This window comes from Gorilla gorilla, chromosome 23 (assembly GCF_029281585.2).
Source record: "Gorilla gorilla gorilla isolate KB3781 chromosome 23, NHGRI_mGorGor1-v2.1_pri, whole genome shotgun sequence".
In the NCBI taxonomy this organism is placed as follows: Eukaryota; Metazoa; Chordata; class Mammalia; order Primates; family Hominidae; genus Gorilla; species Gorilla gorilla.
The window spans coordinates 19,863,471-19,879,718 of record NC_086018.1 but is presented as its reverse complement, the minus strand read 5'-3'; the positions used below and the strand labels follow the sequence as shown (position 1 = coordinate 19,879,718).

The 16,248-nt window shown below is 49.3% G+C and overlaps 3 gene segments (V, D, J or C); all 3 read right to left on the bottom strand.

Annotated features, from left to right (window-relative positions):
- Positions 1–2,242: 2,242 nt before the first annotated feature.
- On the bottom strand, positions 2,243–2,944 carry LOC109024545 (probable non-functional immunoglobulin lambda variable 1-50). The segment is given in 2 exon segments: positions 2,243–2,712; positions 2,823–2,944. Coding segments are annotated over 2 exon segments (516 nt in total).
- A 5,164-nt stretch (positions 2,945–8,108) lies between these two features.
- LOC101143384 (immunoglobulin lambda variable 1-51-like) lies at positions 8,109–8,768 on the bottom strand. The segment is given in 2 exon segments: positions 8,109–8,569; positions 8,679–8,768. Coding segments are annotated over 2 exon segments (507 nt in total).
- Positions 8,769–11,894: 3,126 nt separating this feature from the next.
- On the bottom strand, positions 11,895–12,498 carry LOC101144125 (immunoglobulin lambda variable 5-52-like). The segment is given in 2 exon segments: positions 11,895–12,334; positions 12,456–12,498. Coding segments are annotated over 2 exon segments (483 nt in total).
- Positions 12,499–16,248: the final 3,750 nt, after the last annotated feature.

The following is a 16,248-nucleotide window of genomic DNA, read 5'->3' as shown; positions in this document are numbered from 1 at the left end:
GTGTGGCCCATTTCCAGGTTCCCAATTTCTCTCCTGAAAGCCCTGCACTCTAAGGCTTGGTCTCTCCTCTGCTCTCAGCTCACCAGCCTCCAGCATCAAATGAACCCAAAGTTGGTCTCTCACTAGATATAAGCAGAGCCAGGCTGAGCTCTTCTCTCTCTCACATGTTACTTATGCACCCCAGGCTGAAGCCCCTCTGTGTGGAGACAGAGTAGCCCCATGCATCTGGGTGTGACAGGACATGAGATCACTTGTCTAGAGCTCAGGCTGAAGCAACCCCTGGGGAGGCCCTGAATCTGCAGACTTGAAGGATAATAGAAAGAATAATCAGAGAAGTGAGGAGGCATCATTCATTGGGAATTATATCACATGCATTTCATGCTCACTGATGTGCTCACTTGAGTGTACCTTTGCTAGCGAAGCTCTATCTTTGTAGTTAAGCCCCTAGACCCAGCATCAGTAAGGGGATGCCTGCCCCAGTTATGCCTCTTCCAGGCTGTGACACTGTGTGGAGTTGCCAGATAAATTAAAGGGCACCCAGTTATGTTTATATTTAAATACACAATATTGTCTGGGGGATACATATACTGACTCTCTTTTTTTTTTTTTGTATTTTTTTTGAGTCAGAGTGTCACTCTGTTACTCCACCTGGAGTTAGTGGCCCGGTCTCAGCTCACTGCAACCTCTGCCTCTTGGGTTCAAGTGATTCTCATGCCTCAACCTCCTGAGTCAATGGGATTACAGGTATATGTCATGAGGCCCAGCTAATTTTTGTATTTTTAGGAGATACGGGGTTTCACCACGTGGGTCAGACTTGTCTCGAACTCCTGGCCTGAAGCAATCCATCAACCTTGGCTTCCAAAAGTGCCAGGGTTAAGGTGTGAGCCACGGCACCCAGCCTACATATTGATTCTTCATCATTGTTTTACTGAATTCAAATTTAACTGACCTCCAGTGTTTACATTTGATAAATTAGAGAACGCCATCTCCAGGCCACAAACAGTTCCTCTCCAATCAGGACCACTGCCTCAAAAGCAATAATCAGGCTGTTGTCAGGATTACATGAAGTCACAGTCTCAGGAATTAAAAAGTTGTTTGTCAATAGTAAGGTTGTAGTGGTACTAAAGAAAACATAATGTGGTTGCCCACACAGACACAGACAGACCCCCTTGTTTCTACACACAGATCCTGGCTGGGAGGGAACATAAATGTCAGCATCCCTGGTCACTTCAGCTGAGAGAAACCAACAAGCCAGGAGACAGGATGTAGGAGGGGGAAGTGCTTTCCATAGTTCTCATGTGGCATCTTGTTTGTGTATTGCCTATTTAAAACCAAGAGAATAAAACAAAATTGTTGAATAATGGCGAGAAGTGAGTATAATCGCATGAGATGCAAGTAGGGCTGAGCATCACTGGAGAGAGAAGATCAAATGCCTACGGGACTCGACACTGTTAGGGGCCCCAGAAAATGTATTGATTTTTTAAAATTCAGATTAAAAGGAATATAGGCTACCCTGGATTCTATATGTGTATATACAAATGCAGGAATGGGCATGAAAGGCAAAATGGCTAGGGGCCCTCAAAGGTACTGATGAGCCCTTTATGGGATGAGATGTCATTCAGCAACAACAGGGACAATCTCAAAACAAGTGTGCGGAGTGAAAGAAGCCTCAACAAATGGCAAGAGAATGTTTGTGAACACTGATACCTTCCAGAAAATGGAAACCAAACGGTAATGACAGAGGAAGATCTGTGGCTTCCCGGGAGGGCACTGGGGTAGAAAGGGAGATGACAAAGGGTCATGAGGAGCTGCTGGGGTTGGTCACAGCTTGCATAGCTCGGTGGTGGTGATGCTTTCAAGGATCCAGAAACATGCCAAAATGGGTGTCATGGTATATTATAAATATAGGTGTTTTCTCGTATGGACATTATTCCTCCTTGGAAATAGTTTTATTAAAAAGAATAGGCTGGGGAGGAAAGAAGCCAAGCGATTCACCCTGAGGAGCAGGGACAGAAAGCCAACAGTCAGAACTTCCAGAAATCAGGAAATGAGGTTGATGGAGACACACTTTCTGCATCAGGTTTGTGATGACACAGCTGGACCTGACACCTCAGCCCAGGACTTCACTGCAGAGACCCTGTGTCCCAAGGTACAAAGAGCTGCATGTTCTGGTCCCTGGAGGCCCTGTTCCTAGGAAGGAGCTGCTGTACATGATTCTCAGAACAGAAAAAAAGAGAAGCCTCTACTCTGAGGCAGGGCCCTGGATGCCCCTGGACCATGGGGGAAGCTGCAGCAGCAGAAGCCACAGGCCACGCCTGAGCAGTAGCAGCTGAGCGCTCACCCTCCTGGTAGAGGAGGAAAGGGGTTCTTCTCTCACCTCCCCCTGGGCCTGGAGCACTGTGTGAGCATTCAGGCTGTTATCCCATGCTTCGCAGTAATAATCAGCCTCATCCTCAGACTGGAGTCCAGTGATGGCCAGGGAGGCTGAGGTGCCAGACTTGGAGCCAGAGAATTGGTCAGAAACCCCTGAGGGCCGCTTATTATTTTCATAGATGAGGAGTTTGGGGGCTGTTCCTGGAAGCTGCTGGTACCAGTGTACATCATAACCTGCCCCGATGTTGGAGCTGCTCCCAGTGCAGGAGATGGTGACCCTCTGCCCTGGGGCCCCAGACACTGAGGGTGGCTGCGTCAGCACAGACTGGGCCCAGGACCCTGGAAGTGGGAGAGACACAGGCATCATGATTCTGCTTCTAGAGACAAGAGGAGAAAGCAAGAATCCATAGGCTTCCCAGGGACCCTCCCCTCGATCTGTATCCAGTCACCTGTGCAGTGAGCGAGGAGAGTGAGGAGGAGAGGAGACCAGGCCATGCTGGAGATTGTCCTGAGTGCTGCCTCCTGTGCCCACAGCTGAAGCAGAGCTTCCCCAAATCTCTCCCTGCCCCTCTTCATACTCGGAGAGTGGGAGGGTCCATCCATGCAAATCAGACCCCCAGCTTTCTAATCCCACCCTGGGCCTTGGGTCAGGTCCCTATGCCTGAGGATGTCAGGGGGTGGCAGGGGTGGGGCTGTGTGGTCCCAGGGGGTGGTAAGGAAGCAGCTGTGAGCCCTGATCAGAGGACAGCAAGTATGGCAGGTGGCTGGTTCTGCGCTGATCACCCCCAGACTTCTCAGGAATGGTTTCTAAGCGCCCCCTGGTGTCCAGACCGAGACAAACCATTGTATGACAAGGTGACCAGAGCCTCTAGAGACCCCACTGCCTCCGCGCTGTTCTGTCCACTGCCCCCTCTCAGGGCCAGGCCAGGTGGTGCCTGTGTTTCCTCCCTGTGACCTCAGGGCAGTCCTCCCACTGTACTGGGCTCTTCAGGGATGAATCTGTCCGTGGCGCTCTGTTTATTGTAGAGGACTCAGGTGGTGACTACACAATGTCCTCGTAGGTCAGAATCAAACCCAGAGCAGGGATCGACTCTCATGAACTCACTTCCCCCCATGTGGGGACGCCGGGTCCTCTCATGTGGCTCCTCCCTGGTGGCCAGGGCTCTCCTTCCTCTGTGGACCCTGGAGCGCTGAATCTAAAGGGAGCTCTTTTCTCTAGGATGCCCAGGGCACATTCCCAGAGGGTTATTCTGGTCAATCTTTGTTCTCTGCTTCCCCAAAATTGCAGTCATATTCATCGGGATCTTGTGACCGGGCTGAGCTGTGCCTCACATACAGGACAAGGTTGCCCATGGTCCCTTCCCTGCCCAGCAATGCTCTTCCTGGTGGATGCCCCATCAGCTCTTAGAGTGAGAACAGAGACAGGAGCAGGTCCACAGCTACTTCTTCCAGTTCAGCCCCATCCTGGGTCCAGTATAATGTGTCCCATGTGATAAGAGGTAGGTCTCTGTCAAGTAGTTACTGAGCACGTATCTTTTGCTGGGCATAGAGCTCAGTGTTGGAAATGGCATGTTGATCTAGACAGCCTAATCCCTACCTTGTGCAGCTGACCCTGATGAAAACACAGGCATAGGAGGGGCACAGGAGTCCTCAATTCCACCCCCTTAATCCCTGGGGCAGAGACCAGAGAAGTCCCTGCTGCACTCCAGGGTCTGAGAAGAGATCTCCACTTGGTGGGATCACAGGGGAAGGAAGAAGGGACTCCAGGAGAACTAAGGGCATATGGACATGACCTGAAGATTCCTGGGGTTCAGGTGAAGATGTAGGGAAGTCCACCAAGTAGATACAGATGAATAACATTAGATAAATAACAGGATCTAGGAGAAGTGGACTCCCGGGAAGGAGAGATTGTGATTGGGAAAGACACCCTGGCAGGGCAAGTCCTCAGAAATCCAAGAAGTCCAGGAGCTTGTTCACTGGTTGGGCCTGATCTGCTGGGGCTACTGGAGAGGAAGGCAGGGAGGAGCCACGTGTCAGCAGGAGAGGTGAGGAAGAGGGGGAGAACATGAGCAGAAGAAGAGGAGATGCCACTTTAGGACAGCCTGGACGGGAGGTGTGCGATGGGAATGTCCACATGTACAGGAATATTTCTAGATATTTCACATAAATGGGATCATGTTAATTTTTAGATTGCTGTGAGAGAAGACAAATTCAAACAATCATGCTATTATTCTAAAAGGTGGTGTATCTTCAGCAAAGGAAATTTGCTTCACAGGTGCTATCCTGGTGGACTGTAAGCACTGTGTTTTACAAAGGCTTTTTTACATTTCTTTTACCATCATACTGCTTTTTTTTTCAGAAATATATATACCAATTAAAATTGTTGACATGTTAATACTACATTTTTGTGAAAGTTATGCACTTACCTTTTTGAAACATATACTCTGAACCTTTCAGAGGTTATTCATTGAGAAGACCAAGAACATTCACTACCTAATGTATTCATGCTGTTGTTTCTGAGGAGTAAACTGTTGAAGAACTGGAATTAATTTTCTTAGATCTCGGAGTAATTCTTTTTTTTTTTTTTTTTTTTTGAGACGGAGTCTCGCTCTGTTGCCCAGGCTGGAGTGCAGAGGCATGATCTCGGCTCCCTGCAAGCTCCACCTCCCGGGTTCACGCTGTTCTCCTGCCTCAGCCTCCTGAGTAGCTGGGACTACAAGTGCCCACCACCATGCCCGGCTAATTTTTTGTATTTTTAGTAGAGATGGGTTTTCACCATGTTAGCCAGGATGGTCTCGATCTCCTGATCTCGTGACCTGTCTACCATGTACTCCCAAAGTGCTAGGATTACAGGCGTGAGCCACCACGCCCGGCCAGATCTTGGAGTAATTCTTAAGAGGTAATGAAACTTTTCTTTGCTAACCCTGTATTTATCTAAGGAACTCTTCCATCTCTCTTTTTTGTGACAATGGGGGATAGATACATGATTAGCATCATTAGCTGCTGAGGGAAAATGAGCCATGACCGGGAATGAGAACAGAAGAGTGAGTATAGAATTTTGGAAATCAAATAGCTCTAGACCTGAGGAAATAACATGAAATCATTTAGTAGAGGCAGCACTTTCTAGAAGGACACTGAGAAGGAAAATCTAAGGTTGAGTGAACTAGGAGAGTTCAGTTATCCCTTTAATAGTGGGCTTTGTGTCCTGAAGGGGCAGGGTCAGAGCTGAATCAAAGCCAGGTTGCTGCTGATCCCAGACCCTGTGACCAGGACCCAGGGAAGACTCTTAGCAGTGATAGGGCTGACCTGGCGGAGCAGCCACCTTGAGATGAGAGCAGAAGGAGGCTCCCTACACAGTGCATGGACAGAGGGGGAGGTGCAGGTGCTGTCCCCTGAGTCTGGTCCTCACTTGAAAGAGGGGCAGATGGAGGACAGGTGCTGAGGTGATGGTAATCGGTGGCTTCTAGTGTGGCTTCTTGAACTTCTTCCCTTCCAACTTTTTTTTTCCTCCTCTGGGCTTAGGAGGCCAACATGAGGGTGTTTATCTGCTTCCTGTCTCTCTGGAGGCTACCTGATTCTCCTATCAATGCCTTCTTGATGAGCATGGATGTGTCTTGGCCCAGAATTCATGAGTGAAAAGAATATCAGAAAGGCCAGAGAGCCCACGATGGAGATTTGTGGGTTAGAGACTCTCTTGCCTGTGTCCCAGCCCAGCTGTCAGTTTTCACAAGACAATACCCATCACGAACTGAAGATGAGGGTGGAGGGTAGAGTGATTCACACAGGGGGGCTACTTAGGCAGAGCTCCTGGTCTTTTTCCTTTTCCTGTCATGTCTGGACCTCAGATCTCCCAGCCATGAGTTCAGCATGTAAGTGTCCCCAGCTGCAATGCTAGGGACAGGCAGTGTGTGGCCCAAACCCATAAGGTAGACTCCCTGGTCCCCATGATGCTGTCATGGGAGATGGCATGAATGATTTAGTCTGGTTGTCCTGAAGGCTGAGATTCCTCACCAGTGGGTCAGGGAGGGCAGATCTTTCTCGTTCTGGAACTTTTTTTTAGTGAGGATGTCATATATAAAACTGGAGAGTCATTTTGTTTCCAAATAGGAATTCAGCCAGGGGACAGGAGAGGTTATGGAGAACTAACATCTCATATATCTCAGAGATAAGTTTTCCTCTCCCCGTTGCCATGTGGAGAGGAAAAAGTCCTGTGACACCTTTGAACAAGGCTGGGGAGCTGTTCTCCGAGTTTTCATTGTGACAATGAGCTCAAGCCTTCCTGCAGCCCCCTTGCACTTGAAGGACCCCCCAGCAGTGTGATCACTGTGCCCCACTCAGGTCCTAAGGCCAGCCTTGAGCCTCTCCCCTCACCCAGGCTTCAGTCCCTCCTCCCCAGACACTGTCGCTGAATCTGACCACTCTCTCCCGGTGACCAGAGCTGGTCCCACGGCCTTCACACTGCCTACCTCCTTGTCCATCTTCTCTGAAGCATCTGGAGTTTTCCTCACAAACTTACCTCAGACTCTGTGTCCTCCTTGTCCAACCCTCTAATGGCTCCTCTACCCTCCCCCACGCAAGCTCTCCTCCCCTCACTGTGCGATGCCACCTTATCACATCAATATTTTACCTTGATTCTCTTTTCCACAAGATGGTGCCAGCTAGAATATTCTAGGCTTATCTATCAGCCTTCATCCATTTTGGTATCAGTGCTGGGTTCGGCTACGAGGGCATAAGTCTTAGATGTCAGAGTCTGGAAGCTTCAGTACAATCAAATTCCCTTGAGAGCCCCCAGTTCTATTGGCCTGAGAGTGAGGCTCAGCCTCCCCTCAATGCCTGAGTGGGCAATAATCCTCTACGAATTCTTATCTGTGGAAAGGAACCTCTTCAAAGCCTTTTTTTTTTTTTTTTTTTTTTAGTCTATTCTTACCCAAACTGGAACACACGAAGAAATGAGTAGATGGCTCAGGAGATCTGGCCCACCATCTGGGCCTCAGTTTATGCCACCCGTCCTCACTTTAGTAAGAGGGTCCTCACTATTTTCTGGTCCCAGACACCTCCACCACCTCCCTCCACCATCTGGGGGGACTGGCTGGCTCCGCTGCCTGGTATAATGCCTGGGCCTCCCCTCATCCTCGGTGGCTGCCTCCTTGGTGTTTCTGTAGAAAGAGAAAGCCAGGGGAGGCTGGGAGAGAGGAGAGAGGGGAGCCCTGAGTAGATTCCTGATTTCTAACTCTTTCTTCTCCTCACTGGGGCACTAAGAGGTGAGGAGCAGTTTGCAAGGGGTGGGGTTGGTACCCTCTAACCCAGTCCTGGGCACATAGAAATAACTGTTTCTACAGATTCAGAGACAGCCCTTACAGAGTTTGGAAACAATGCCTGGGATGGAGGCCCTGGGCTGAGCAAGGTCCTCAAGTAGCCCTGAGCCCTCACCTGGCCATAGCTACAGTGAGGAGAGTGATGGGAGGAGGGTGAGGGAAGGAGTCCAGGTCTTCGGGAGCACCTCTGCTCCCTCAGGTCTCTAGTGAAGCTCAAAGGCCCACACCCCCTCCCCCCCTCCCTCCCTCCCCACACCATGGGCAGGCACAGGAAGGACTGTGAAGACACAGCTGGACCTGCCACCTCAGCCCAGGATGTCAGTGCAGAGACCCTGTGTCCCAAGCTGCAGGAGCAGGATATTCTCATTCCTGGAGTCCCTGTTCCTGACTCTGAGGACAAAAGTGGTGGAGCCTCCACTCCTAGGCAGGGCCCTGGCTGCCCTGTGGCCCATGGGAGAACCTGCAGCAGCAGGAGCTACAGGTCAGGCGTGAGCAGCAGCTGCAGGCACTCACCCTCCTGGGGGAGGAGGAAGGGGGTTCTTGTCTCAGTTCCCCATTGGCCTGGAGCACTGTGCCAGCACTCAGACTGCTATCCCATGTTCCGCAGTAATAATCGGCCTCGTCCCCAGTCTGGAGTCCGGTGATGCCCAGGGTGGCTGACGTGCCAGACTTGGAGCCAGAGAATCGGTCAGAAATCCCTGAGGGTCGCTTATTATTGTCATAAATGAGGATTTTGGGGGCTGTTCCTGGGAGCTGCTGGTACCAGGATACATAATTATTCCCAATGTTGGAGCTGCTTCCAGAGCAGGAGATGGTGACCTTCTGTCCTGGGGCCGCAGACACTGAGGGCGGCTGGGTCAACACAGACTGGGCCCAGGACCCTGGAAGTGGGAGAAACACAGACACGGTGATTCTTGGTCTAGAGAGAGAAGGAGAAAGCAGGGCCTCATGGGCTTCCTGGACACCTCCCCTGACCCTATGTCTGGGCACCTGTGCAGTGAATGAGAAGGGTGAGGAGGAGAGGGGAGCAGGTCATGATGATGATTGTCCCGAGTCCTGCCTTCTGTGCTCACAGCTGAAGCAGAGCTTCCCCAAGTCTCTCCCTGCCCCTCTTTATACTCTGAGAGGAGGAGGGTCCATCCATGCAAATCAGACCCTCCAGCTTTCTGATCCGACCCTGGGCCCTGGGTCAAGCTCCTCTGCCTGAGGATGTCAGGGAGTGCCAGGGGTGGGGCTGTGTGGTCCCAGGGGGTGGAGAGTTGACGTCTGTGAGCCCTAAGCATAGGGCACCAAGCAGGACAGGTGGCGCTGGTCCTGCTCTCATCACACCCAGTCTTCTCAGGAATGGTGCGCAGGCGCCCCCTAGTGTCCATGGTGCGACATTGTACACCACCATTGTATGACAAGGTGACCAGAGCCTCTCAGAGACACCCCTGCCTCCCCGTTGTTCTGTCCACGGCCCCCTCCATCAGGGCCAGGCCAGGCAGCCCCCCGAGTCTTTTCTTCGTGACCTCAGGGCAGACTTCACATTCCACTGGGTTCCTCAGGGGTGAATCTGTCCATGTCTCCTTGGCTGTTCACTGTATACGACTCAGGTGGTGACTACACAAAGTCCTGTTATGGCAGAATGAAATCGAGAGCACTGACCAGCCCCATGGACTCATTTACTCACCTGTGGGGACACCGGGTCCTCTCCTGTTGTGTGGCTGCTCCCTGGTGGCCAGAGCTCTCCTTCCTCTGTGGATTCTGCAGTGCTGGGTCGATAGGGAGCTCTTCCCTCCAGGATGGCCGGGGCACATTCTCAGAGGGTTATGCTGGTAAATCTTTGTTCTGTCTCTTCTTTTCCAGACTTGCAGTCATAGTCATCGGGATCCTGTGACCAGGGATCTCACCTAGGAGTCTGTTCTCTATCACTGAATGCCAGTCTGCAGGAGATCCTGGCGAATGACTTTGCAGTTTTGCTAAAGAGCAAAACAAGCAAATATGCTCAGTATTTGAAGACGGAAGAATTAAAACTTTAGCTTGTTTAGACCAGAGTGTGCACTCAGGTGAGCCTGACATATGGTAGCTTTTAGGATCAACCATTCCAACTAGGATGTTTAGGAAATAATACTGTTCAAAATCACTAATGAGTGTTTTCAGCATGTCTTAAAGATGAAAGAAATTATTCATCTTTGATGTGTAATGAAACCTAGAAGATGATACATTAAAAACAATAAACTGAAGAAAAAAGATAACCGTATTTATTAAAATGAAACAAATTATGTGTATGACTGCAAGAGTTCTGGCATGATGCATCTTGGACTCAACAAATCTTTGTTTGGGGAATCCCATGTGGTTGGAGAACAGCAGGATAGTTATTTACTCTGGTGAGTCTGTCACCAGGCAGTTGTAGTACCATGAGGTTTTACATGCACCATTTAAACAATGTACTAGGCCGGTCACTGTGGCTCACGCCTGTAATCCCAGCACTTTGGAAGGCTGAGGTGAGTGGATCACTTGAGATTGGGAGTTTGAGACCAGCCAGGTCAACATGATGAAACCCCATCTTGGGCCGGGTGCAGTGGCTCACGCCTGTAATCCCAGCACTTTGGGAGGCCAAGGCGGGCGGATCACGAGGTCAAGAGATCAAGACCATTCTGGCCAACATGTTGAAACCCCATCTCCACTAAAAAATACAAAAAATTAGCCGGGCATGGCGGCGGGTGCCTGTAGTCCCAGCTACTTGGGAGGCTGAGGCAGAAGGGCGTGAACCCAGAAGGCAGAGCTTGCAGTGAGCCGAGATCATGCCACTGCACTCCAGCTTGGGCAACAGAGCGAGACTCCATCTCAAAAAAAAAAAAAAGAATGGTCTCTTTATGCAAGAATGATGGATGTGGATTTTGTGTTTAAGTCTTGGAAAAAGAGTCAGTGACCTCGAAATCTCTTGAAAGAATATGCAGAAAGCTTCCTGTGCACTCTCCTAGAGTCACCTAGTTCCTGAATTTTGAGAAGCAAGTGATAGGTCACTCGGGCCTTCACTGGGGAAAGTGATGTTCAGAACCATGTCACCTCAGGTGCACACTGCAGGTGACAACACAGTCTCAACCCAGCCATCCTCACATTCTTCACATTATTCATCCTCACATTATTCTCTACACTCTCACATAAAAAGGGTTATCTGGGGCCAGGCGCGGTGGCTCATGCCTGTAATCCCAGCAGTTTGAGAGGCCAAGGCAGGCGGATCATAAGGTCAAGAGATCAAGACCAAACACGGTGAAACCCCATCACTACAGAAAAAAAAAAAAAAATTAGCCGGGCATGGTGGCACATGCCTGTAGTCCCAGCTACTAGGGAGGCTGAGGCAGGAGAATCACTTCAACTGGGAGGCAGAGGTTGCAGTGAGTCGAGATCGCGCCACTGCACTGCAGCCTGGACGACAGAGCGAGACTCCTGCTCAAAAAAAAAAAAAAAAAAAAAAAGGGTTATCTGGGCTGGGCGCATTGGCTCACGCCTGTAATCCCAGCACTTCGGGAGGCCGAGGCGGGCAGATCACCGGAGATCAGGTGTTCGAGACCAGCCTGACCAACATGGAGAAACCCCATCTCTACTAAAAATACAAAAATTAGCCGGGCGTGGTGGCACATGCCTGTAATCCCAGCTACTCGGGAGGCTGAGGCAGGAGAATCGCTTGAACCCAGGAGGTGGAGGTTGTGGTGAGCCGAGATCCGAGATCATGCCATTGCACTCCAGCCTGGGCAACAAGAGTGAAACTCTGCCTCAAAAAAAAAAAAAAAAAAGGATTATCTGTGCATTTACTCAGGTCTTAAGACCTGCATCTAAACAATGTTTTAGGACTTCTAATGTGTAAAACAATTTTTGTCATACTTATCCTAAAGTATTTCATGCTTTATGCTATTTTCAATGTATTGACTTTTCAATTACTGATGGTTCATTACTGACATAGAGAATACAATTCCCATCTGCATCCCTGTATTGTATCCCAAGGCTCATATTAAAACTCTCAGACCAGCAGCATCTCTGAGTCACTTCTAGACTCTGAGCTGAGATGAACCCCAACCCAGCCTTCTTGCCTTCTTCAATGTCAACACTGAGAGATTTTACCCCTGAGCAAGGGATGTCTGCCTGTGAAACGCCAGCAAGGTAGGACTTTGCTAGACCCACTTCTCCATGGGAACTCCAGTGCTGTTGATGAGACAACAGATGTCACCCCGAGCTAGATTTGGTCAGAGCCACCAGCAGGGGTGATTTCACTAGGCCAGGAGAGTAGAGGGGAGGGTTTTGTCTTACTTCCTCATAGGTCTGGAGCACTGTGTGAGTCTTAGAGTTGTTGTGCCACGTACCACAGTAATAGTCAGCCTCATCCTCAGGCTGGAGCCCAGAGATACGCAGAATCCCTGCATTGGCTGATGCATCGTTGGATCCAGAGAAGCGGCTGGGAACTCCAGAGCCTTGGCCCTTATTGGAGTCTGAGTGGTAGTACAGGAGATACCGGGGAGGGTTCCCTGGCTTTTGTTGGTACCACCTTATCCAGAAGTCCCCAACACTGAAGCCACTGCTCAGCATGCAGGTGAGTCTGACTGATGCTCCAGAAGATGCAGAATGGGAAGATGGCTGAGTCAGCACAGGCTGGGAGAGGGAACCCGAAAACACAGACATCATGTGTGATAAGGCAGTTCCCAGGGTAAAGCTTCTTGTAGGTCTGAGCCACAGGGGATGGTGTAGGTTGGACACTGAGACTCAGTTTATAAGGACTTTCCCTACCTGTGCAGTGAGAGAGGAGCACGAGAAGGAGAAGAGTCCAGGCCATGGTGGACACAGCCCCTGAGCCCTAGCAGTGGGCCTGAGCTGCCCCAGGTCTCCTCTTCTTCTCCATCCTCTGCCAGAGGAGAGGCTGCTCATGCAAATATGTTTCCATCCAAGGACTGCCCAGCCCCTCCCTGAGCCCTGGAGCTGAAGCTTAGCTCACACTCCAGATTGAGGAGGAGGAAGGTTTGGTTTCTCCCTCGGGAGGGCCCTGGGAGGAAGCACCTGCCGAGACCATACACAGGTCTCTGCTTAGGGGACTCTGCCAGGCCAGAGAGGATACAGCTCCTGAATCCCCATCATTGAGCACAGGGCACAGGTTCCTTGGAGTGAATGGTTCTTACTAAGCAGCTGTGTAGGGACCATAGGGCAGTCCTGCAGCATCCCGATGGTTGCAAGGCACACACCTCCTGATATAGTGTGGATGTGTGTCCTCTCTCAATCTCCTGTTGAAACGTAATCCCCAATGTTGCATGTGGCACCTGGTGGGTGGTGGTTGGGTCATCGGAGAGGATTCCGCGAGGCTTGGTGCTGTCCTCATGACAGTGAGTGAGTTCTTGCAATATCTGATTGTTTAGATGTGTGGAACCTCCCTGCTTACTCTCTTTCTTGCTCCCACTCTGCCATGAGAGATGTCTGCTCCCACTTCATGTTCCACCCAAGTAAAATCCCCTTGAGGTGTCCTCAGAAGCCAAGCAAATGCAGGCACCACGACTCTTGTACAGCCTGCAGAACCATAAGCCAATTCAACCTCTTTTGTTTGTAAATTTCCCAACAAATTTCTTTGTAGCAATGCAACAATGTCCTAACACAGATAATTGGTAAATAAAGTATTGCTAAAAGATACCTGACAGTACAAAAGCAGCTGTGGAACTCAGTCATGGCCAGAAGTTGGAAGGGTTTGGGGGGCTCAGGAGAAGACAGTGTGAAAGGAAAATAAATCTTGGGACCCCACTCAACCTGGGAACTGCTTAGAGCAAACCTGCCTCCCAGTCTATTGAAAGTCTCCCCTCTGCTCACTGAGAGAAACACATATCTGATTGCCTCCTTTTGGAGAGGCTCATCAGAAGCTCAAAAGAATGCAACCATGTGTCTCTTATCTATCTAAGACTGGAAGCCCATTCCCCGCTTCAAGTTGTCCTGCCTTCACCTGGAGCTGTTCCACCTTTCCAAACTGAACTGATGTACATCTTACACATGTTGATTGATGTCTCATGTCTCCCTAAAATGTATAAAACCAAGCTGTACCCCTACCACCTTGGACACATGTCATCAGGATCTCCTGAGGCTGTGTCACAGATGTGCCTCCTCAACCTTGGCAAAATAAGCTTTCTGAGTTAACTGAGACCTGTGTCCAATTTTGGGGGTTCACAACAGGAAGATTAGAAAATGCTTCAGACTTTATAGAAACTGGTTAAATGGCTGTGATCAAAATGCTGATGGTGTTAGGAACAATGAAGTATAGGCTGTCAACATCTCAGATGGAAAGTGAATAACTTATTGGGAACTGGGGCAAGTATCTCCCATGTTATGCCTTAGGAAAGAGTTTGGCTGAATTTTCTTCATGTTCTAGGAATCTGTGGAAGTTGGAACTTCAGAACAATCATTTAGAGTATCTGGCAGAAAAAAATGTCTAGGCAGAAAGAGTTCAAGAGGTGGCCTGGCTGTGTCTACAGCCTATACTCAGATGTGAGATCAAAGAAATGACTTTAATTTGGAATTTATATTTAAAAGGAAAGCAGAGCATAGAAGACTGAAAAATTTTCAGCTTGACTATATGGTAGAAAATAACATCCGTTCTTCCTGAAAAGAATCCAAGTGGGCTGCGAAACAATCACTTGCTAGAGATATTTGCGTAACTAAAGAGGAGCCAAGTGTTGATGCCAAGACAATGGGAAAAAGACCTCAAAGGCATTTCAGATATCTCTGAGGCAGCCTCTCACATTACAGGTCCTGAGGCCTAGGTGAACTGAATGGCTTGCTGGGTCTGTCCTAGGGCCCCAGAGTCCTTGCAACCTCATGGCTGATTCAGCTCCAGCCTTGGCTCAAGAGGCTCCAGATAATGCTATGCCACAGTTTTGGGGAGCAAAAGACATGATAAGCCTTGGAAGCTTCCATGTGGTGTTAAACCTGCAGCACTACAGAATGCAAGAGTGCTGGAGCCTCAACAACCTCCACCTAGATTTCAGAGGATGTATGGAAAAGCCTGGGCGCTAAGGCAGAAGCCTGTTGTGGGGGCAGAACCCTCCCACAGAACCTCTACTAGGTCAGCGTGGAGGGGAAATGTGGGGTTGGAGGCCCCAGACCGAGTCCCCACTGGGGCACTGCCTAGTGCAGGTGTGGGAAGGAGGTCACTGTCCTCTGTATTCCAGAATGGTAGATCCACTGGCAGATTGTATCCTACACCTGGAAAAGCTCATAGGCACTTAACAGCCTATGAGAGTAGCCACAGGGGCCGAACCCTGCATAGCCAAATGGGTAGAACTGCCCTCAGCCTTGGTAGCCTGCCCTTTACATCAGTGTGCCCTGGATGTGGGAGACGGAGTCAAAAAAAGATTATTTTGGAGCTTTAACATTTAATGAATGCCCTGCGGGGTTTCGAACTTCCATGACATCTGTAGCCCTTTTTTTATGGCAGCTTTTCTCTCTTGGAATGGGAATATTTACCCAATGTCTGTACTACCAGTGTATTTTGGAAGTAAATAACTTGTTTTTTACTTTACTGGCCTATAGGTGAAAGGGACTTGCCTTATCTCAAATGAGACTCTGAACTGTGGACTTCGACTGAGTTGATGCTGGAATGAGTTAAGAGTTTTGGGGATTGTTAGGAAGACATTATTGTATTTTGCCATGTGAGAAGAACATGAGACTTTAGAGACCAGGGGAATAATGGTATAGTTTGGATGCTAAACTAAATCTCATGTTGAAATGTAATTCACAAGGTTGGAAGTGGGACCTTGTGGGAGGTACTTTGGTCATGAGAGAGGATCCTTCTTGGGTTGGTTCTCACCTTATGATAGTGAGTTTTCATGGGATTTGGTTGTTCAAATTTGTGACACCTTTCCTACCCACTCTCTATCTTGCTCCTGTTCTGCCATGTGAGATGCCTGTTCCTACTTCATCTTCTGCCGTGAGTAAAAACTCCTTGAGGCATCCCAGAAGAGGAGCAGATGCCAGCACCAAGCTTCCTGTACAGCCCACAGAACTGCGAGTCAATTCAACATTTCTTTGTAAATTTCTTTGTAAATCATCCAGTCTCAGAGATTTCTTTATAGTAATTCAAGAATGGCCTTACACACCTCCCCATGGTGCAGAGACCTGAAAGCCCAGCTGTCTTGTTCGCCAGGCATTGTCTTGGTTCACACATAGAGGATCTGACTTCTAGACACATTGATATTATGGTGTGTAGATTATGGTGGAATTTCTCACTGCTAGATGGAGTGCAGATCTAGGTGAGGTGCTTACATGTATGGTAATAATGACTTAGGGGGTTAGCATCCCCAGAGAAGATGTTGCAAACATCACATTTCTTCACTGATATATGATTTAGAATATACACACAGTGTTAGTGTCTCATCTCTTTTGTTCTAAGCAATACACTCCAACTACTCCACACTGAAGCAGAGCACAGGTGCCCTGGAGTCTCCACCCCACCCAGGGATCCTCCAGCAGAAGTGCATGTGCCCCTGCATACCTGCAAGTCCCATATCCAGACCTAGTGTTCAGGGCCGTGGGATAACAGCCAAAAATAGGA